The 21,915-nt window shown below is 48.6% G+C and overlaps 1 protein-coding gene across 8 annotated transcripts in view; it reads left to right on the forward strand.

Moving 5' to 3' along the window:
* Positions 1-5,145: 5,145 nt before the first annotated feature.
* Positions 5,146-21,915, forward strand: part of GATAD2A (GATA zinc finger domain containing 2A) — an 82,745-nt gene continuing 65,975 nt past the window's right edge. For 2 of the 8 annotated variants that reach the window (XM_064281033.1, XM_003413515.4), the window contains exon 1: positions 21,585-21,915. Coding sequence is in view for 1 of the 8 variants with exons in the window: in XM_003413515.4 (XP_003413563.2) it covers positions 21,862-21,915 (54 nt within the window). In the remaining 7 variants the exon portion in view is untranslated. Of the gene's footprint in view, positions 5,275-21,027; positions 21,149-21,584 lie in introns of those variants that run through there. The other 6 variants (XM_064281031.1, XM_064281024.1, XM_010593200.3 and 3 more) reach the window with 6 other exon arrangements.

Genomic DNA, 21,915 nt, shown 5'->3' on the forward strand with positions numbered 1-21,915 from the left:
GTTAATCCTGATCCCATGTTACTTTCCTAATAAACCATATAACTGTGAGTATGGCCTGTGAGTTCTGTGTGGCCATTGCAACGAATTATCGAACCTAGAAGAAAAGCAGAGAGTGCCGCTGGGAGGAAAACAGGTGTCACAATTGGTAAAAAACTTAGAAGAGGCCCAACACTATTGTTACTGCATTAAATCTATGAAGGGATTTGTTCGCTGAAGAGACATAAATAACAAAGAGTGGCAGAATTTCCAGGCAGAAGTTGGATGGAAACGGAACTGGAACTGCAGGCACAGGATAGTTGAGTACCATGGAAACCAGGAAGACATTTTGAGGAAGGGGACATGGCCTCTGGATGCTAGAGGTTGGAGAAAATGCAGATGGAGAAGAGTTCCTGGGATAGGCAATCATTGGGTTCTCAGTAACTTGAGAGAGAGCTTTTAAGGGTAGGATTAAACCCCAGACTGATAGGGAGGAAGGAATGGTGAGGAAATGAAAGTAGTGGGGTTGGGCCATGGGCGTGACATGCATACTGCTTAGAGGAGGCAAAAAAAGGCAATCACTTCAGGTATGGGAACAAAGGGTATGGGGTGCTTTGTCTCAAAGGGGTCTGAAATGCAGCAGGACAAAAGCTCTGACCCATGTTTCTAAGCTCAGATGTAAGGGTATGTCTGGGATGCTAAAGGCCTTCCAATCATATAAAACCTAAAGAATTCTACTAGGGCATCAGTAGGGGTCTTTCCCATCTATCACTGGGGTTGGCTCCTCCCTTTCAACTCTCAAAAGTCCTGCCTGCCGTCTGTAGTCTGTGTCTAGGATGAACTCCCTTCTGTTTGGAAATCTGCTTGCCTTCCTGGTTGAGGAAGTCTCACTATTTTGGTTTAGAAGTATTGGTCTAGGCTGCAGGCATTTAGATGTAGATAACACTTTCTTTTGTCTCAGAAAAGGGTTGTCACTAATCCCACTTAATTATGTCAATAAGAACCGGGTAAGATTTACTACTAGAGTTCAGTTTTCTTACCTAAAACAACCAAACCAAATCCCTTGCCATCAAGTCGATTCTGACTCACGTTTTTTACGTAGAGATCTCAAGGCAGAGCTTAAAAAAAAGGGCTTCTGAATTCCATCTGGACTTCATTCCAGATTTTCTAGACAACCCACGTCACTTTCTCTGGGGGAAGTGGGAGGAATACTTAGACCAACATCTTGATTTGGTTGTATATTTCTCTCAGGAAATAGATACTAAGTTTTCACCACCTTTTCCTTTGGACCTTCCAAAGGATGTAGGTTTCAGTAGTTTAGCAACTTATACATGAGAACCTCAAAGTGTTTGGCAAACCCAAATGAATTACGCAGTCCAACAATCTTAGGAGGCCAAGGATGGAGGGGACTTTGCAGCTTGTACCTGAACTGATACTGTCATTGAGTGACACTGAAAGGGTTTAACCTTTGTGTTTAGTACTTTTCCAGCTGATATGAAGAAGCTGTCTTCAGGCACTGCTTCCTTGGTGGTCCAAGCCCATGACACCAACAGGAGGTTTTTGCAGGCCAACGCCTACCTGGCCCTCAGTTTTCTAGCTACCACTGAGGCCTCACCTCCCCTGCTGCCCTGAAAGTTGCCTGGCTCAGTTCCCGGTTCCCTATTTGGACGTGAATGTCACTTAGCCAGTTTGCCCACATGATTTTCCAGACCCAGGAAGGGACACGCCCTGATGAGGAGAGATGCAATTGCTGCTACTACCATGGAAAGGAAAACTCTTCCTTGGTATGGGTCACGTGCCCTTCTTTTTTTTTTATGTCACAAGCTGTGGTTATGTCATCCATTTTGGTGGGGCATTTCACTCCCTCTGATTCTTGGATTCCCTTGGATTCTTCGAGGATAAGATTTTCCAGACAAAGGGGACTTCTGTTTATGCTTCGGATTCTCGAGTCACTCTAACATTTCTGTCTCCAGGCAATGACTTTTTCCAGAGAATCAAAGAAATTCTGAGCATTCTTAAAATAAAAAGGTAAAACGTAGTTATAGATCCTGTCATTTTCAGGGGTCTGGAAATTGCACAGGGTAGCCCTGAAATACCCTCACTGCATTTATAAGCTCCCTTTGACAAAGTTGATTTGGGTGGCCTTGACCCTGGTCAGGCCCCCCATTTGCCTTTTGCTCTTGGGTTTGGTGACTCTGTTATATGTACCTAGAACCTCCCTTCAGAGAAACACTTCCCACAGCTTGCCTAAGAGATAAGATTCAAGAGTGTTTTAGTCTCTTAACATGACTCTGCTTTGCACAAGGACATAAGGGCACAGGCCCCTGCACATGGACCCAAAGTGATAGGAAGACAATGCAAGTTTAGGAACCAGTCATAAAATGGCAGTAGGATGTGAATGAGTCACACATGCCCTCTCTGCTTCTCAGTTTCTCATGTGAAAAATGAAGGGGCTGGACCATGAGTTGCTCTTTGGTCCCAGTTCAGTTAACAACTACAAAATGTATGCAAAGCAGTGATGATTACTTAGCCAGGTAAGACTAGATTTCTCAAAAAGCATTCTGGTTAGCGAACAGAACAAAACCAAAAGTTCCTGAGTTGTATTATGTGCCTGGCATGGTGCAAGGCACTTTGCACCACAATCCTCAGAGCAGCCGTTGAAGGTCAGTGTTGTGACTTCTTACATGGTTGAAGACAGTAACTAGCCTGGATAGTCAACAGCAGTGGTGGATTCCACCCCAGCTCTGCTAGCCACCAAAGTCCAAGTGTTTATCATCCACCCACAGTGCCTTAGACACTTTCAGAATGTGGTAAATGCTACAGAGTTGCAAACAAGGCACTCCCAAACACCTTGTCTTCATGTTTACAATGGCTTTTTTCCCTAGCAAAGGACTCTGTCTGCCTTGCCACTTGGGGCCAGGATGAGCTCACTCAGGGAGTCATGTCCCACAGGGCTCTTTGCCAGCCTCCCATCACTGGGGCTCTCTGAATTTATTCTTTAGTCTTCTTCCTGGAGTATCAGCCCACTTGTAACAATAATCCCTTCCACTGGGGCATGCTGCTTCATGGTTTACAAAGTACTTTCACATCCATTATCTCATTTAATCGCTTCCTCCTCTACATTCCTACAACATTTTCTTGGTAATGCTTTAGTATAACATTTTGCCTTCTTTACAGGCTTATTTACTGCATTCATCTTGGCTTGCAAGTTCCATCCAGTAATTCATGTATCTCACACACTTCTGTGCACGAAGTGGAAGTAATTTGCCCTGGTGAATCCTCACTGTATTGTGCATCTCTTTCATTGCTTCCTTCTTCACTCCTGGACGTTTGGTGGTCTACTAAGCACAAAGCTTGGTTCTTTGGGGGAAAATCAGACCAACTGGGGGATGACAAAAGCGAATGCTTCCAATGTCTGGCCTGGTAGTGTGGTACATGCTACAGCAGGGACTGGTCAGTTTTGTCTGGGGATGGGTGGGAATTGGGAATGGTTCTTGGAAGGGCCCCACCCAGCAGAGGACAGAATCAGGAAGGGCTAAGGATTAGTCCTTTGGGAAAGAATAGATGGCTGCCCAGAAAAATTCTCAAAAAAAAAAAAAAAGGGCTAAATGGGTAATTTTTCCAAAAAAGAGGTAAATCTCTCCACAATTTTGTAGGATAGAGAAGTCAAATGGTTGCAGGTCTCTGGAAAAGGGAGACTATAACTCAGATAACGGTCAGAAAGTACAGGGAGCAAAGCTCCCTGCAGTTTTTTTTAGTAGAAAGGGTGAAGGAGACATTAATTTTCATAAAGAGGGTGCTTTGAAACCCCAAATTTCTCTTTGGGGGCGAAAAAGGTGTGAGGTAGAAATTCCTCAAGTTATCTTCATAAATGAAGGTTGGGGGTACACAGGGAGGAAAAACAGGCTGTGGCCACCAAAAGTGCTCAGAAAAGAGGCGGAGTTGGCTCCTCAAAACTCCCAGGGAAACGCGCTGGATCCTGAATTCCCAAAATTGTCCTTAGTAAAGACCGCAGGAGGCCCTGAACCCCAATTTTTCTTAGAAAAGAGAGAGCTGGGGTCCTGAATCTACAAAATCATCCTTAATGATTCTTCTCATGGCAATTCTCATCAGAAATGCGAGAGCAATAACTGCCTACACTCTCCTCAGAAGAGGGGCAAGAACCCTGAGGATTCTCCTCAGAACAGGAGCCAGGGAAAGAATCCCCAACATTCTCTTCAGAAGACCCGGAGGAAGAATTCCTGAGATTCTCCTCAGAACAGGGGCCAGGGACAGACTCCTGAAGATTCTTCTCAGAACTGGGACCAGGGAAAGAATCCCCAAGATTCTCCTCAGAAAGCCCAAACAACCACAACCCCGCTCGCTTGTGAGCGCGGGGCAAAGATTCCCCTCAGGAGCAAGGCCGGGCCACAACTCGCCCAGTCTCCTCAGAACGCGCCCCACGCGGCCCCGCCTGCCACCCGGCGTAACCGCCCGGCCTAGGCCGCCACCGGTGCATTGTGGGTGGGGCGCCCCTGCTGAGCACTGCGGGGAACCCCCTGCCCAGTCAGTGGCCGGGCGCCTGGCAGCCCAGCCGAACCGCCCTCCGGGGTCCGAGTGAGCCGGCCACGAATTGACGCGTCCCTCCAGGCCCCGCCCTCCGCTGTGTTCCTTTCCCGCCCCGAAACCGGAGCCCCGCCCCCACACGCTAGGCGTGGTCCTGCGGTCCGCTTCATTCTCCAATTGGCAGACCCACATGTCGGTCACTACGCCCCTCCCCTCGGGTCCGCCCCGGCCACCGGCGCGATCCCCAGGGCCAGCCGGCCCGCACGTTCATTGGCAGTCTAGCGCTGTCCGTCACGGCTCAGGTCACGCCCCCCCTTGGGGAGCGGATTCCCGGAGCCGGGTCGGACTTCATTGGCCTACGGCGCCGCCACTCGGCGAGACGCGCCTCAACCCGGAAGTGTGTTAGGCGAAATCTGCCTAGCAACCGGGGAAGCCGGGCTGCGAAGCGGCAATTTCAGTGTGAGCCAGAGCGGCGAGACCGAACGGCGGCTCTGAGCGCGGCGCGGCGGCTCCTCCCGCCCCGGGGTCAGCGCCCGCGGTGCGCGCACGCGCACCCCGTCGCCGAGCGCGCCCCCGTGCTGCCGCGCACTGGGTCGGCCGGTCGCCCTGTCGTCCTGTCGTCGCCGCTGCCGCCGGCGCCACCTGAGGTAGCTGCTGCCGCGGGACGCGACTGGATCGGACCGGACCGGACCAGACCGCGCCGCCCAAGGCCGCCCCGCCGCCCCGCCGCGGCCGAAGCACCGAGCAACTTTGGTGAGTGAGGGGTGGGGGGGGGGTCCCGGCTCCCGGTGCCCCGGGCTTCTCGGGGGACCCCTGCCCTGTAGGGAGTTCGTTTCCATGAGGGAGACACCCCCGCTTCTGTGAGGAGACCCCGGCCTCTTTGAGAGGACCCCTTCACTTCTTTGAGGAGACCTGGCTACTCTGGGGGACCCCTGCCTCTCTGCCTGTGAAGGACCGGTACTTCTGTAAGGCGACCCCGGCCTCTCTGAGAGGACCCCCATTTCTGTGAGGAGACCCTGGCTTCAACGGGCGCCACCACTTATCTGAGGAGAGCTCCACTTCTGTGAGGAGACGGTTTCTGTGAGGGTACCCCACTTCTGTGAGACCTAGCTTCTCTGAGAGGACCCCAGCTTATCTGAGAGGACTCCCTTCCTCTTTGAGGGACCCCACGTCTCTGATGAGACCTCAGTGTTTCTCCGAGGGAGCCCTCACTTCTCTAAGGAGACCCCTACATCTCTGAGGTTTCCCATCTTTTCGAGGTGATCTCCACCTCTCTGAGGAGACCTGGTTCTTTTGGGTACTCTCTGTTTCTCAAGGGGACCCTGCCTCTGGAAAGAGACCCCCTGCTTCTCCAAGGGGACCTCCACTTCTCTGAGGGCCCCCCGCCCTCAATGAGGGGATCCCTGGTTCTCTGAGCTGTGTCCCACTTTTCTTATGTGTTTTGTTTTGCACTTGAGCTTTTCAAAGTTGTCTCCCGTTTTTTAGAGGCCTCCTTTCCCCTGCTTTTTTGAGATGTTCTGTCTGCTTTTCTGTCTCTCACTTTTTTGAGTGGCCTCTTCCTTCCCCAAAGTGTCCCCCAACTAATCTAAGATGTTGCTGCTTTGACGATCCTTCTCTGAGCTGCCCCACTTTTGATAGGGCCTCCTTTTTGGTGACTGTCCTCACTTCCCTGAGGAACCCCCAGCTACTCTGAAATGCCCATAGTTCTGGCAGGATCTTTAGTCTCTGAGGGGTACTCCCACTGAAGTGACTCCAAAATGTGCATTTCTGTTGAATTCTCTACAAATCCGTAGATACCAGAATTTTCTGAGGGGTCTCCTGCTTCCTCGGAGTTTTCCTCTCTAATTTGAGATGTCCTGCTCCTCATGGGATACTCACGTCTCTGAAGCTTGCCTCCACTTTTCCAATGCGTTCCTCTCTCATGAGAGACTGTGGATCCCTCTTCTTGCCTGCATTTGGAGGACTTCCTCTCCCACTTGCTTGAGAGGGCTCCCCTTTCCTGAGTCTTTCCTCCTGATTCTCTAAGGTAGAGACTTCCTCCATTTCTCCTTGTAGTCCCCAAATTCAAGGATTTCCTATTTCTGTTTGTGTCACCCCCTTCCTCCATTGCGGAGGGAAAGACGAGAAATACGTCCGCTGCTTCAGTCTTCTTTTTTTGCCAGGCTGGGGGTCTTCTTTGGACTTCTGCCTAGGGGGTCTTCTTTGGACTTCTGCCTCAGCTTCCAGGGGCCTCGAGGATTTTGTGACTGGAAGGGAGGTTGGGAGACTGAGAAGCAGAGAGCCCTGTTTTCTCCTGACCTTCTAATACCTGCTGGATTTAGGGGGGCAGGAGCTGTTCCCAGTTGATCCCCTCGGTTATTTAATTTTTCAGCCAGGTGGCCACCACAGTATTGTCAGGCCAGTGTGGAAGAAGGAGGAATAGGGAGGGTGCATTGTCTTCCCATTATCACACTGTCAGGCCGCAGGACCTGACTTCCTGTCCCTCTACCTCCCTTCTGCTTAGTGTAACTCAGTAACTCACCTCCCCCTTCCCCCCAAAAAGGAGAAGAAAATGCTCTTCTAGGTCTTCTTGCTACATTTTCTCTCCCTAGGTACTCTGATTCACCCTTTGATCTCTAGAGGACCCCAGTTTGTGGGCCACTCTTTGGTTTGAAAGATAGGGCAAGAAGCAGGAAATGGGTCACCCTAGATCCAGGGAGAGTGAAAGGAAGGCAAGAGACAGAAGATTTGACTACATTTCTGCCAGTTTTAGGTGACTTCAGCCTGGCCCAAAGGAAGTTTTTACGTGGCTTTTACAAATCTCATGTATACTTTTTTTAATGGCCCACCCTGGATTCCAAGTTCACTTCAGTAGCTAATTTTATCTGCTTTGCCAAACGCAGAGCTCTCTGGAGCCCAAGTAGATGAATGCTGGCATTGAGAGATGGTCCAAAGGACAGGAATGAACTCAGTTTGAAACCTGAGTAACTTGTAACCACTTCATGTCCATGCAGAAGTCTCAAGCTAAAATTGTGGGGAAAACTTGCCTGAAGTGGAGCCCTGAAATGCACGCTGAACTGTTTGATTTGATTACCGTTTCAACAAGTTCTTCCCTCTGACTCCATTAGAACTGCTGTTCACTTTACAGTTTGATTTAAGGCTGTCTCTCTCCTGTTCATCTCCATCTGGGTCTTGCTTAATTTGAGTCCTTTGTGAAGGCTCCTGCCGAGGCTATAATTTGAGTTCTAAATCTGTCGGTGGACCATGTGGACGCAAGTTTCAACTCGAGCTATTTTCTTCTATGGAGAAGCGCTTGAGAATTTCTGGGGCCCTCTGCTCCTGGTGGAGTCAAGTCCAGGCAGGAGGCTGCTGCAGACCCGGTTGCTTTTCCTGGTCAGCTAGAGTCACTGCCCTGGGGGGTGGGGAAAGATGGTGGGGAGCTCTGGGCTCTATGGGGTGGTGAAGGAGTCAAAACCAAAAAAACCTGTTGCCATCGAGTTGATTCTGACTCTTAGCGACCCTATAGGACAAAGTAGAACTGCCCCGTAGAGTTTCCAAGGAGCGCTTGGTGGATTCGAACTGCCGACCTTTTGGTTAGAAGCTGTAGCACTTAACCACTATGCCACCAGAGTTTCCAAAGGGGTCATAGTGTCCTGAAATGAAGGCAAAGAAGTGCCTGGCTCCTTTTTATTATTTTAAGTGAAACCCATAGGACCAGCAGGGTGGGGCATGAAAAAGGTGAGGGGGAGCTTTGAAGTCAGAGGGCCTGGTTCGCATTCTGGTTCTGCCCTTCCTACTTAAGGTTGGGCGGCCTTGAACAAGTTGTAGCACAAAATTGGCACATATTAACTTATTTGAGGGAATGCATCTCTGTAAATGTGTCTGGAGGTGCGTAGTGATGAGATGTGCTTGGTAGACAAGTGAATGAATGAATAAAGAGAATGAACAGGAGGTCTCCAGCACAGTGCCTGGCACATGGTTTGGTTGTTGTGCCTGGGAGATTAGGTTCTGGCCTGGACTCCCAGACCAGGAAGTGCTTGAAATTCTGCCAAGGCTAAATGTGCCCAAAGAGAAATAAACTCGCTATGTCTCTTGCAAAACTCACTGCCCCCCACCCCCCTGTCTTGTGGCAAGGGTTTTTTTGTGTTCTGATACTAGAGATGGATTTGCTGTGTGGCGTGGGTGTTTGTGCTTGCCTTAGCCTTGGCTTTTCTCTCTCTGTAAAATGGGGTAATTTGTGAGTTAAGGGCAGGCAGGGAAATGTATTACTATAATTAGACATTAAGTAAAAATAAATTGTTATGAACTTGGAGAGTTGTGGAAGAAAAAAATAGGTGAACCATAAACCTAAAAGATCATATCCATGTTTTGGGGGCTGTTTGAGTGAGTGAGCTGCAGTGCTTACCTGGTGAGTGACTTGTTCTTACCCATTAGAACCTTGAAAGAAGAATCATTGTTTCAGGGTAATGGATCAGATTTGGGGACAAAAGATTGGGAAAGTGATGTACAAAGGCATTTGACGCCACACAATAATAGTACTATGAGAGGGCCAGTGTGCGGCGTAGTGTGCCCGTAAGGAGATCAGAATTCACCTCCAGCTACCAGGGTGGGGAGAGCTGTGGAGATACTAACTTGGCTCCTTGGGAGCCTGGGGGTGGGGCATGACACTTTTCTTTCTTTCCTTTTTTTTTTTGAGAGGCATCTTAGCAGCTAGTAAAAGCCCTAGAATCATGGCCGGTGAGTCCACCTCAGCTTTCTTCACTTACTAGTGTGGGGACAGATGGCGCTCTGCCCCTGATGGCCAAAACCCAGGGGGAAATAATGGGTGAGAATCTGAGCTAGGCCTTCAGGGGCTGCTCCCAAGTTTGAAGAGAAGGTTGTTGTTGTTTCCTTGAAACATCCTCTCTCACACACACACACACACACACACACACACACATACACATACACAAACAAAGTTTTGGTGTTGAGGCAAAGACATATCCACCAATCTTAATTTTCTCATAGTTCGTTTTAGGACAATTATTCCATTATACGAGAAAGCAAAGTTTATTATTTTTAAAAGATAAAAAATAAGGTAAACAACTTTAAAGGGATCACCATCCCCTTTGAAATTATGCTGTCTTGTGTGCCACAGACTTCACTCTGGTGCATGGTGGCGCCACCACCGTCTCTTTATCTAACAGGAAGTTTTTTAACTTTTTTTTTTTTTTCATTGAAGGATCCTTACAGCAATAAAAAACCTTGGATAGTTAGAAATGATATTGATCTTGGTGCATTTATTAGATGTAATGTAACATAGTTTTCCATTGGTGGGCAGCTGTAAAAGGCATGTGGGTCCAAACACTGCCCAGCTTCTAACTCTGGACTGATAAACTGTTGATTTGTATAACCGAAATAGCTAGGGAAGTGAGGGTTTCCTTCCTGTTAGAGACAGCACTGGGGGCATTAAATCCCTATGGGATCTTGATGACAAGAAATAAGCTGACCTCTTTCGGAATTGGGAAATTACTGTATGAAGTGGCTCCATCCAAATGAATAGATGATATGATCTGTAATTTCTAGTATTAAGTTTGGTTTTATCCTCTGTAGCCCGAGTGCATTGGTTTGAATATGATTTATCCCTTTAAACTGGCCTATAAGGGATTTTGAGCACTTTCTGGATGTTTTCCCACGTGGTTATACCAAAACCAAACCAAACCCAGTACCGTCGAGTCGATTCTGACTCATAGTGACCCTATAGGACAAAGTAGAACTGCCCCATAGAGTTTCCAAGGAGCGCCTGGAGGATTCGAACTGCTGACTCTTTGGTTAGCAGCCGTAGCACTTAACCACTACTCCACCAGGGTTTCCTATGTGGCTATAGATAATTAAAAAAAAAATTATTTTATTATGGTAAAACTATATATACAAAAAGATTTGCCAATTAAACATTTTTCACATGTTCAATTCAGTGGCATTAATTATGTTCATCATGTTGTTGTACAACCATCACTACTACCCATTTCCGAATTATCCCATCACCACTGAAAGAAACTCAGGGCCCCCTAAACAGTGACTCCCCCTTTCCTCCTCCCTCCCATCCCTGGTAACCTCTAATAAGCTTTGGTCTCTATACTTTTGCCTAGTCTAGGTACTTCATGTGAGTGAGATAATACAATATTTGTTCTTTAGTGACTGACTTATATCACTTAGCATGTTCCCAAGGTTCATCCACGTAGTGGTATGTGTCAGAGCTTCGTTTCTCTTTATGGCTGAGTGCTTTTCGTTGTATAGATGGACCACATTGTGTTTATCCATCATCTGTTGATGAACACTTGGGTTGTGTCCATCTTTTGGTATTGTGACCAGTACTGCAATGAGCATTGGTGTACAAGTTTCTGTTATGTTTCCGCTTTCAAATCTCTTGAGTGTTTTTTTTTTTTTAATTTATTTATTTTGTTGTTGAGAATATGCACAGCAAAACATACACCAATTCAAAAGTTTCTACGTGTACCATTCAGTGACATTGATTACATTCTTTGAGTTATGCAACCACTCTCGCCCTCCTTTTCGGAGTTGTTCCTCCCCCATTAACATAAATTCACTGCCTCTTAAGGTTCCTATCTAATCTTCACGATGCTGTTGTCAATTTGATGTCATATAGATAGTTCTTAAAAGAGCATAATGCTCAGGGCAAACATTTTTTACTAGTTAAGCTAAACTTTTAAGAAGACTTAAGAGGATATTTTTGGTTTAAGTTTTAAAGATTATCTCAGGGCAATAGCTCCAGGGGTTCATCCAACCTTCATGGCTCCAGGAAATCTGGAGTCCATGAGAATTGGAAATTCTCTTTTGAATTTTCCCCCTTTTGATCAGGATTCTTCTATGGAATCTTTGATCAAAATGTTTAGTAATAGTATCTGGGCACCATCCAGTTCTTCTGGTCTCAGGGCAAAGGAGGCAGTTGTTCATGGAGGCCATTCTCCACACATTCCATTCCATTTCTTCCTATTTTTGACTCACCTTCCTCTGTTGCTCCAGGTGAATAGAGACCAATTGTTGTGCCTTGGATGGCTGTTTGGAAACCCTGGTGGTGTAGTGGTTAAGAGCTACAGCTGCTAACCAAAAGGTTGGCAGTTTGAATCCACCAGGCGCTCCTTGGAGACTCTATAGGGCAGTTTTACTTTGTCCTATAGGGCCGCTATGAGTCAGAATCGACTCAACGGCAATGGGTTTGGTTTTGGGGTTTTGGATGGCTGTTTACAAGCTTTTAAGACCCTAGGCACTATGCAAGGAACTAGGAGGTAGAACAGAAGCAGTAAACAAGTTATTAGACCAGTTAACTGAGATGTCCCATGAAACCATGACCCTAAACCTCCAAACCAAGAAACCAAATCCCATGAGGATTTTGGTTATACATAAGCAGCTTCAGCAGCTACTCTTTTTTTTTTGTCATTGTTGTAAATATGTCTATCATAAAACTTTTGCCAATTCAACTTTAATGGGTGTGCAACTTATTGACAGCAATTTTAATAATTGACTGTGCAACCCTATCCTTAATCAGTGCGATATACCATTAACCCCCCTTTTCCTCCTCTCTCCCACCCCTGGTAACCACTCATAAACTTTGTTCTCTATACATTTGCAATTTTTTGTCTTAATGTAAGTAAGGTCATATGGCATTTGTCCATTTGTGATTGACTTACTTCACTCACCATGTCTCCCAGCTCCATCCATATGGAATGTGTGTGAAGACTTCATTTCTCCTACTGGCTGAGTAGTATTCCATTGTGTGTATGTACCACATTTTGTTTATCCATTCATCTGTCAATGGGTTGATTTTTTTTTTTTTTTTAATGCAAGTTAAGTTAGATGGAAACATAAAAAAAAAACCAAACCCATAGCCATCGAGTTGACTCCAACTCATAGTGACCCTATAGGACAGAGTAGAACTGCCCCATAGAGTTTCCAAGGAGCACCTGGTGGATTCGAACTGCCGACCTTTTAGTTAGCAGCTGTAGCACTAAACCACTGTGCTTCCAGGGTTTCCAATGGAAACGTAGAAAGTGTTAAATCTTCTGGCTCACGTGACTTCCTGTGCCAGCACACAATCCAACAACAAATCTTTGAGTGTCTGTGATGTGTCAGGCAGTGCTATGCCAGGTGCTGGAGATTCAGCAGGAGCAGGACAGATGCAGTCAGGCCCTCAAGGAGCTTCCATTCTATGGGGAAGCCCAGTCTCAAACAAGTGACCATGTGAGCGAGTTAAAGAATGGTGCCAAGCTTCTCTGGGAACCTCACTAGTCTCATTGGAAGTTGCAGGTTGAGTTTCTTGGAGGTTTGGAGGTGAAACCTCAGTACATCTCCAATTTTCTCACTGGGCTCCTTGCTCTGTGTCTCTTTACAAAGAGGTAGAAATTATGGAATTTTCCTGATTGACTGTTGGCTGTTCGCAGTAATTGTTCCAGGATGACTGGCTGTAATTTTGGAAAAAGGAAAGAGTCTGGGAGAGCCCCTGCTGGGAGCATTCTCAGTTTGGCTTTTCTTGATGGTAGGGGCAGTGATGGGTGTGTTTGGAATCCTATGGCATTTCTTCAAACCATTCAGATGAGGAGATACTTGGCTGTGTGTTTATGGCATGGGAAAACTGAGGTTTCAAATAAAGGAACTAACTTTGCTCTATTGTGACGGGCAGTTCTTGGTGCATTGAGGTCCCTCTGCCCTAGGTTTCCTCTTCCAACGGGACTTGGGAAGCACTATTTTGACTTTCACCCGTCTTGTCACTTTGTTGTTTGTCCTGTGGTAGCTCGTGTTGCTATGATGCTGGAATCTGTGCCACCTATATTTTAAATACCGACAGGGTCACCCACAGGGCACAGCTTTCCGTGGAACTTCTAGACTAAGACAGACTAGGAAGAAAGACATGGCAATGTACTTCTGAAAAACAGCCAATGAAAACCTTATGGATCACAGCAGAATATTGTCCGATAAAGGGCTGGAAGAGGGCACAGGACCAGGCAATGTTGCATATAAGGTCACCATGAGTCAGAGCTGACTGGAAGGCAACTAACAACAGCAGCATGCTGGGGCAAGGCTGGGAGTCCTAGATTCGATGTTCGTCCACCTGGGTTAATTATTTGACAGGTGCTTGTATTCAGTGGGTGTATCTGTGAGAGGTGGAGCCAGGGTGTACAGCCTGAGGGGGAGGGAGGGTGGCACAAGGAGGGTTTCTGGTAGTCTGTCTTCTTTTTCTTTCCTTCCACTCAAGTACTGGCCAATTCTGGAGGTGGAGAGGCAAGGCCAGGCCGGAAGTGGGTGTGGACGAGTAATGCAACCGTTCATGTGACCAGGCTCCCACCTCTGGGCTCTGCTGCCCTTGGGAAGTAGATGCCTGCTCCTGCCTCACTTCCTGTTCCCCTCCTGCTAGGCTGCGGTCTTGGGCCCCAATTTGAGCAAAGAAAACATGTTCAAGTTCTTGCTTTTCCCTTGGTAAGCTGCAGTGTCAGAGCTGGGAGTCGCATTTGGCAGTTCTCGGGGCTCGGCTAATGTACCTATAAACTCAGTAATATCTGGCAGGGCTGCCAACAGATACGGAGCATCACCACTATGCTCAGGTGCTGAAGGCTGCTCTGGAGAACTTAACTAATCAGTAGTAGAGACAGATAGTCCTTCAGTGAGAGTGTGTCTCGAAGAATGGTTTGTTGCTACAGAGTCTTCATCATTTTGTAAAAGTGGACAGCTCCATGTGCAGTGGGAACTTTGGAGCCAGGAAGTCTGGGTTTGAGTCTGGATTCCACCACTTGCTGACTGCCTGGCCTCAGGAAAGTGATCTAATTGCTGGTGACCTAGCCTCTTTGAGCCTCAGTTTCTTCATTTGTGGGGTGGAGATGGTAAGCATGCAGCCAGCAGCCAGATTGTTACAGGTGCCTAGTCAGGGTAGTTATTACAGAATTGTATCAAGATGGAATGTTTCTCTCGGGGCTCGGACACAACTTTGGACAGCTATCTGTGGCAGTTAGTACTGCCCAAGAGCAAACCACTCTCATCGGGGCATGCTGGCCACAGGCAGGCTGTAACCAGGGCCCAGTGACTGAGGATCCTGGACTGGCTGATTTTCCCAGGGAGATGGCTCAGTTCACTGCAGTCTGATGCCGCTGCAGCATCACCTTACCTTGGCTGTGCTTGCTGCATGGACTGCCTGCAGTGTGATGGGTAACTAGGGAAAGGGCATATACCAAGACTTTATGTGACTGCAGTGTGGAGAGAACCCCCACTCCCCTCCCCACCTTCATCAGTCCCACCTGTAGCTGTGCTCATAAAAGCCTCACCTTCAAGGTTGGTGAAGATGAGCGTTTAACTTGCTGAGGGTCAGGCACTGGGCTGGGCCTAGGAGCTCATAAACCAATCTGTTGCAAACTTGCCCAGCAGCACTATGGAAGAAAGGCCTGGCCGTCTGCTTCTGTAAAGATTACAGCCAAGAAGACCCTATGGAGCAGTTCTACTCCGTAACACATGGGGTTGCCACAAGTTGAAATCAACTTGATGGCAATGGGTTTAACTTTTTTTGAGGATTATTGAATTCAATTTCAAATAAGCACTTTCAATCAGAAATGAGTGGTGGCTAGTACAGTTTGACCAGCTAAGACTGTCTATGGAGCTTCAAGAGAACACGTAATGGGGGCTGCTCCTGAAATCTTTTTTCTTTGAGAATTATCATCATTTAAGCTGGTCTGAAATTCTTAGCATGTCAGAACAGTTTTTTAAACTTTTATGATTGCATTTTTAAGCTTCAGGCTTTATATTTAATCTCTCAAAGTATCTCTCTTGGAGGTTGAAATAAAGGTCTTACTCTTTTCTGACCAGGAGTTGGTAGAATATAGGCGTGACTCTGTTGGCCCACAAGAGGGCAAGGTTGTTTGTTACCTAGCTGCTAGAGGCAGACAGATGGGTAAGACCTGCCACCTGTATTTATTTTCTATAATGAAATGCTGTGAACCAGGCGAGGGGGAACCATTCTATCCAGAGTCATTTGGGAGGAGTTTTTTCTCTCCAAGGAGCCCTCGTGGTGCAGTGGTTAAAGCGCTTGTCTCCTAACCAAAAGGTTGGTGGTTCGAACTCACTAGCCACTCCGGGGGAGAAAGATGTGGCAGTCTGCTTCTGTAACTGTTGCAGCCTTGGAAACCCTATGGGGGCAGTTCTACCCTGTCCTATAGAGTTGCTATGAGTCAGGATTGACTCAGTGGCGGGGGAGGGGTGAGTTTTTCCTCCCTCCCTCCCTCTTTCAGAAGATGGCAAATTGGTATATCTGCCATTTAGCAACTGGGGAACCGGCTGTGAGCTGGAGGCTAAGTTTTGTTTTTTTGTGTGTGTGCTTTAAGTAAAAGTTTACAAATCGAGTCAGTCTCTCATACAAAAACTTATATACACCTTGCTATACACTCCTAGTTGCTCTCCCCCTAATGAGACAGCACACCCCTTCTTTCCACCCTGTACTCCTGTGTCCATTCAGCCAGCTTCTGTCCCCTTTTGCCGTCTCATCTCCCCTCCAGACAGGAGCTGGCCACGTAGTCTCATATGTCTACTTGATCCAAGAAGCTCACTCCATACGAGTGTCATTTTCTATCTTACAGTCCAGTCCAATCCCTGTCTGAAGAGTTGGCTTTGGGGATGGTTCCTGTCTTGAGCTAACAGAAGGTCTGGGGACTATGACCTCTGGGGTCCTTCTAGTCTCAGTCAGACCATTAAATATGATCTTTTTATGAGAATTTGAGGTCTGCATCCCACTGCTCTCCTGCTCCTTCAGGGGTTCTCTGTTGTGTTCCCTGTCAGGGCAGTCATCAGTTGTATGGAAGCTAAGTTTTTGAAATGTGTTTTCTTCATGTCTCAGCCAGGGATGGTTATTCACAGACTGGTGGTGGGACTCATGCTCTGTCTGAGAAGCAGGTTTGAATAGGCTGATCTCTAGATTCAAGACTGTCATAGAGGCTTTTTTTTTTTTTTGTAGTTTTCCTTTTTTTTAATTCTTTAATACATAGAAAACACGGTTTGTTTCTTAACTTTTCAAAGACTCAAACTTGATCTAAATTAGGTGGGCAGTGTTTGTAAATCACATATAAACACAAAGGAGAAGCTCCCTGCCAACTAGTGACACATGGAGATGAAGACGGAGTGGGAGACACACTTCCGGTTCCTACAGCAACTCTGGGCGGTTTGCACTTAACCCTTTAGGGGAGCATCTGTGCTCAGAACTTTGTCCTAGTATGACATCATCCAGGGCAGAGCCTCTCTGTGGACGGATCAGCATAACTACAAATGGCGCCTAAAGAACCCCACATGGTGTCAGCGTGAAGGGCAGAAGGGCAGTGATTAAAAACAACACACAGAACAAAACAGTGTTAAAAAAGTGGACCATCTCTAGAGGTTTTCAGCATAAATGACAGGCGAGGGGAGAATGGGGGCTGAGTTGTTCACTTCAAATCTGTCTCCCACAGACTCCTAACTTAGTGTAAGAAAGTCATTAGAGGAAGATGTTGACATTTGTTGTAGCAGCAGTAGCATATTGGAAGTATTGTATTTTTCATAAAGCATCGCTGTAATAGTCCCATTAGCCATTTTCTGGTCTTTGAAATATATATCAAAGTACTAAGGAAATCAGATTCATATAGAAATTAATCTTTTCCTTTTCCAGCCAATTGCATTGTAATCTCACTCTGTTCACATGAATTTGGGGTTAAATAAGAAACTTTAAAACAACTCTCTGCCAGGGATTGTGGTTATATTGTCTCTAAACTCAGTGAAAACAGTTTTAGGCAAACTGTGGAAAATGCTCAGTGCTCTTTCTCATACAGGTAATTTTTTTTTTTTCTGAACTTGGTGTACTTTTGAATGAACAACCTGTTTATTCTCTTTTAGAAAGCTTCCCAGAAAACAAGTGGGAGCCTATATCATTTGTTGATAACGGTAATCTCACATTGGTTAAAATCTGCATAACCAGGTCTCCTTAGCTGGGGTCTTTTTTGCTTGCTTGTGAACTTAAGTGAGTAGTTGACAATCTGTCCCATGTTTTGAGAGGGAAAGGCATCTAGAAAGCTGAAAGGACAGTGAATCTTCTTTTTGCAGCCATATCTCTTGCCCCTTTCTCCCCAAGCCCCCACACTCCAGCCTACCCAGCTCTAGCCTTGGCCTCTGCTATTCTGGACATCTGGGATGCCCTTCCCTAACCTCGTGAAGAGCTGGCTCAAGTGTCACATCTACGAATACTTCCTGACCCCTCCCAGGCAGGGCACTTAGCCCCTTCCTAAGCAGTTCTGTTGTATGAATGCATTTTCTGTCTTGAAATCATTGTGTGTCTCTCTGCCCCCAGCCTGTGGGCTTCTGGAGAGGCAGCTGCAAGTTCTTCGCTGGCAAAACCCTGGGGGTGAGTGATCCCTGAGACAGTTCTTATTGGTCAGGTCTACCACATAGGACATCTCAAATTTTGCCCACCAGAAACTTGAAAGAAATTTTCTTTGGCCCTTATTCTGATTTTTTTTTTTTTTTTTTAAGTACCGCAAATTTTCAGTAGGTGATGCTGCTGCTTCTCAGTCAGCTTCATGGTGCTGTGGAGACTTCGGCTAATTTCTGCAATAAACTCTTTGTCATTGAGTAGTTTCCAACTCACAGCGATCCTATAGGACAGAGTGGAACTGCCTCATAGGGTTTCCTAGGCTGTTAAATCTTACTGAAGCAGCCTGCTACATCTTTCTCCTACAGAGCAGCTGGTGGGTTCGAGCTGCCAGCCTTTCGGTTAGCAGCCAAGCGCTTAACCATTGCACCACCAGGACTCCTTCTGCTGTAAAAAGGGACACATTTAATGATCCATTATTAAATGGGGAATTTGGCCCAAATTTATTTTCTTCGATCCCTCTGTTGTGCTGGAACACACAGATATCAGATGGTGTTTAGAAGTTTATTTATTAAAGTTTAATTGAAAGGCAACTAGAACATTTTTGCAGCAGCTACCGTGGAAGTAATTCTGCTTTTATTAGCAAGGATCTGGCCTATGGAAGATACAAAGTTTAAAGTGAATTTGGAAGAAACTTTCATTTGCATTAATGAAATAACACGTGTTTTTCAACTATTCCGTTAACAACTGATATTCCTAAGTATCGATGCGCTTGATTTTAGGGCAGGGGGAAAATTCTGAGGACAACATGGTTGGAGCCAGAGTTGACTCTTACCAGAGCTTCTTCAGCTGTAGAATGGCATCTGAGTAAGATTGCATCATATTTCATAATCACCCAGCTGGACCTTCTTGCCGTTTAGTCTAGTATTAGTTACAAGCAGGCATGAGGCACCAAGGTCCTTAGTCCAAACAGCCTCCACTTCTTGCCCAACCTGAGCATCAGGAGCCTCGACAGGTTCTGATTCGCTGTCACTTTAGCCATCTGCACACCGCTCTCTTCCTGTCACAGACATAAACCCGATAACTGTTTCAGCCCCAGTTCCCCAGCTGGAAGAGGTGGCATTGCCCCTGGAGCAGCCCACCTGCTGCCAGTGCACACCTCAGTCCATAGGGTGTGTCATTAACATGGTGCAGCTGATGCCTCCCTTTAAAACAAGGCAATTGTCACCTTGGTGACCCACACAGGGCTTGCCAATGTAGACTCTGGAATCCCTGCATCTTAAGTCTCAGGTCTCCCATCAGACCACACTTTGCTCTGTTTGTAGTTAATTAAGTTGGCATTAATCAAGACCCAGGTGAGGAGCAGTGAGGTAATATTTTGCTTGTATTGCTTTAATAGCATCATCTGATTAATCATCGTAGCGTAAAGGCATACACTGTTGAGTTAAAATCCACGGTGTTTGCCTTCGACCATCCTCAAATGTGGGATTGGGGATCTTGCTGAATTCTTTACCCAGGACTGAGAATAAGACTGGATTGAGAATAGGGCTGCTTTTGTTTGGCTGCTTTTTGAAATTGAATTTTTTAATTTCTTTGTAGCAAAGCAAATCTCTGACGTAACTGGGGCGGGGAGGCCTTTGGAGTCCACAATTTGTATTTTGTACCATTTTCTAGTTTGGGGGCCGCTTCTCTTTTTTTTTTTTTTTTCTCTTTTTGGCTCAGGGAAGATTGTATGGATGTTGCATTAAGCAGAAGAAAATTTTTTGGAGGGTTGAGAGCCAACAAAAGCACAACGACAAAAAATTGCCAGTTGTATGTGAAAGTGGACACAGGGCCTTTTGGAACTTGCTATTAAGGGGGGGCCGTAGAGCAGAAAAAAACATTTTATTGGTGAAACTTGTTCTGTGCAAGTGTTTTTCAAATTTGGGGTCGAGACACATAGTGGGTCTGCATTATATTGACTTTCTTTAAAATGAAATAGAACAGAAGACAACAGAGTGCCTTTCAAGTGGAAGAGGGGTGTTTGGTGGAACTCTGCCCAGCTGCATACATGTGTGCGGGGTATGATGTGAAAAGTCCAGGCATCTCATCACAAACCAGATGATTTGTTCAGACTCTGGAAACAACACGAAAAGGGCCTTTTTGGTGATTATGCACTCCGTGATCTTGGTGACACAGTGGCTTTTCAACGATTCGGAATCGTACTTTCCCTATTGAAGTCATGGGTTTTAAGGTCTGACCGTCTTTCCCGTCTCGCAGCCCTGCTGCCTGTATTTCTCACGTCGCTGTTCCGTGTGTGCGTGTGTGTGTGTGTGTGTGCGCGCGGCTCCGCTTTGGGGGTTGGTCACCCTCCCCAGAGGCTCGGGAGGCAGCTGGAGGGCGGATCGGGGCGTGGAGCCGTCTTGGTGGAAGTCTGCTCCCGAGCAATGACTATGCCGCCGAGCCCCCGCCCCCCCAGCTCCATCGGGCCGCGGGCCGCGCGCAGCCCTGGGCCTCTACCCGTTCCAGAAGCAGCTCAGTGGCTGAAGGCGCTCAGCCGGGACCTGGAGGGAAACGCGCTTGCCGGCCGACCGTGGTGTGGGAACGCGCATAGGGGCGTGGAGCCGTCTTCGTGGAACTGTCCAGAGAAGTGACCGTGCCGCCGACGCCCCCCACGGGGGCACGGACCGCGTGCAACTCGGGGTTCCCGAAGCAGCTCAGTGGCTGGGGGCGCAGGGACTCGGCGGTGAGCGCCCAGCCTCGTGGGAAACACGCCCACCAGCCGACCGTCGCTGGGGAGCGCGCTTGGGGCCGCGTGGGGCGTTTCCGGGGCGGAGCCAGGCCTGTCTCGCCCCGCCTCCGGGCCCCGCCTCTCCTGCTGCGAGCCCCCGCCCTTCCCTCCCTCCGGGTCCCACCCCCTAGGCCGCCGGGTTCCGCCCTGAGGCCCCGCCACTCCTGCTGCGAGCCCCGCCCTTCCCTCTCTGGGCTCCGCCCCCTCGGCCTCCGGGTCCCACCCTGAAGCCTCGCCCCTCATCCACTAGGCCCCGCCCCTCCCGCACACAGGCCCCGCCCCCGGCCCCGCCCCGCGCGGGCGGCGGTGGCGGCGGCGCCTTTAAGAGCTCCCCGGTGTTTTGGGGGCCGCGGCCGGGCGCGCTGACCTGGTGCGCATGTCCCGGGCGGTGACGCCGCGCCGGGCTCCATGTGTGCGGCCGAGGGGCGCATTCTCTGGCCGGCGGCACGGCGGGCGGGCGGAGCGAGTGCGGCCGGCGGCCCCTCAGAGGAGCGCGACCCGTTCCGGACCCGGTAAGTTCCCGGCAAACTTGGGGCGGGCGGGCGGGGCCGCGGCCTCTGCGGAGACGAGAGCGGCGGGCCGGGCGGAGTGCGGTCGGGCCGGCCCGCGGAGCGTGGAAAAGTGTGCGGGTGCGTCCGGCCCGGTTCGGAGCGGCTCTCTCGCGCCGCCCCAGAAAGTTCCCGGTGCACGTGGGGGGCGGGGGGCCGAAAGTTGTGGCGCCGCCGCTCCTCCTGCTCTTCCTTTTGGGCGGGGGCGGGCGCTCAGGGACGTGGGCGGGCGGGGGTCCCGGGGGACTGGGGGCTCTCCGGGGCTCGTCCGCGGGGCGACACGTGGGCGGGCGGGTGGGGGTCCCGGCTGCAGCGGTGACCCTGCGGCGGCGGCGGCAGGCTCGTGTCAGAATAAGAGTCCCCCCACCTCTTCCCCGCCCCTCCCCTCCCCTCCCCGCCCTTCCGCCGTGACCCACGGCGCCCGGTCCTCTTCCCGATCCCGCCCTTCCCCCCGGCCCCAGGCCCTGCGCATTGGGTTTACCTCCTGGGCTAGCGGTGGCGTTTTAGTTTCTCCTCTCCCACCTGGACTGGCTTCGGTGACTAGACAGCAGAGCCGCCTCTCGAAGGGATAATTGGCAAAGCTGGGACTGATCACTTCAGCGAAGAAAGGCTTATGGGAAGGCTAGGAGGGCCTGACCCGCACCGGGTGTGATCAGGACCCTCCCTGCATCCCGAGGATGGCCCTGGGGGCAGGTCGCTGCCCTGCTCCGGGAGTTTCGCAGGCTGATTCT

The sequence above is a fragment of the Loxodonta africana genome, chromosome 3 (genome assembly GCF_030014295.1).
Source record: "Loxodonta africana isolate mLoxAfr1 chromosome 3, mLoxAfr1.hap2, whole genome shotgun sequence".
NCBI classification, from domain to species: Eukaryota; Metazoa; Chordata; class Mammalia; order Proboscidea; family Elephantidae; genus Loxodonta; species Loxodonta africana.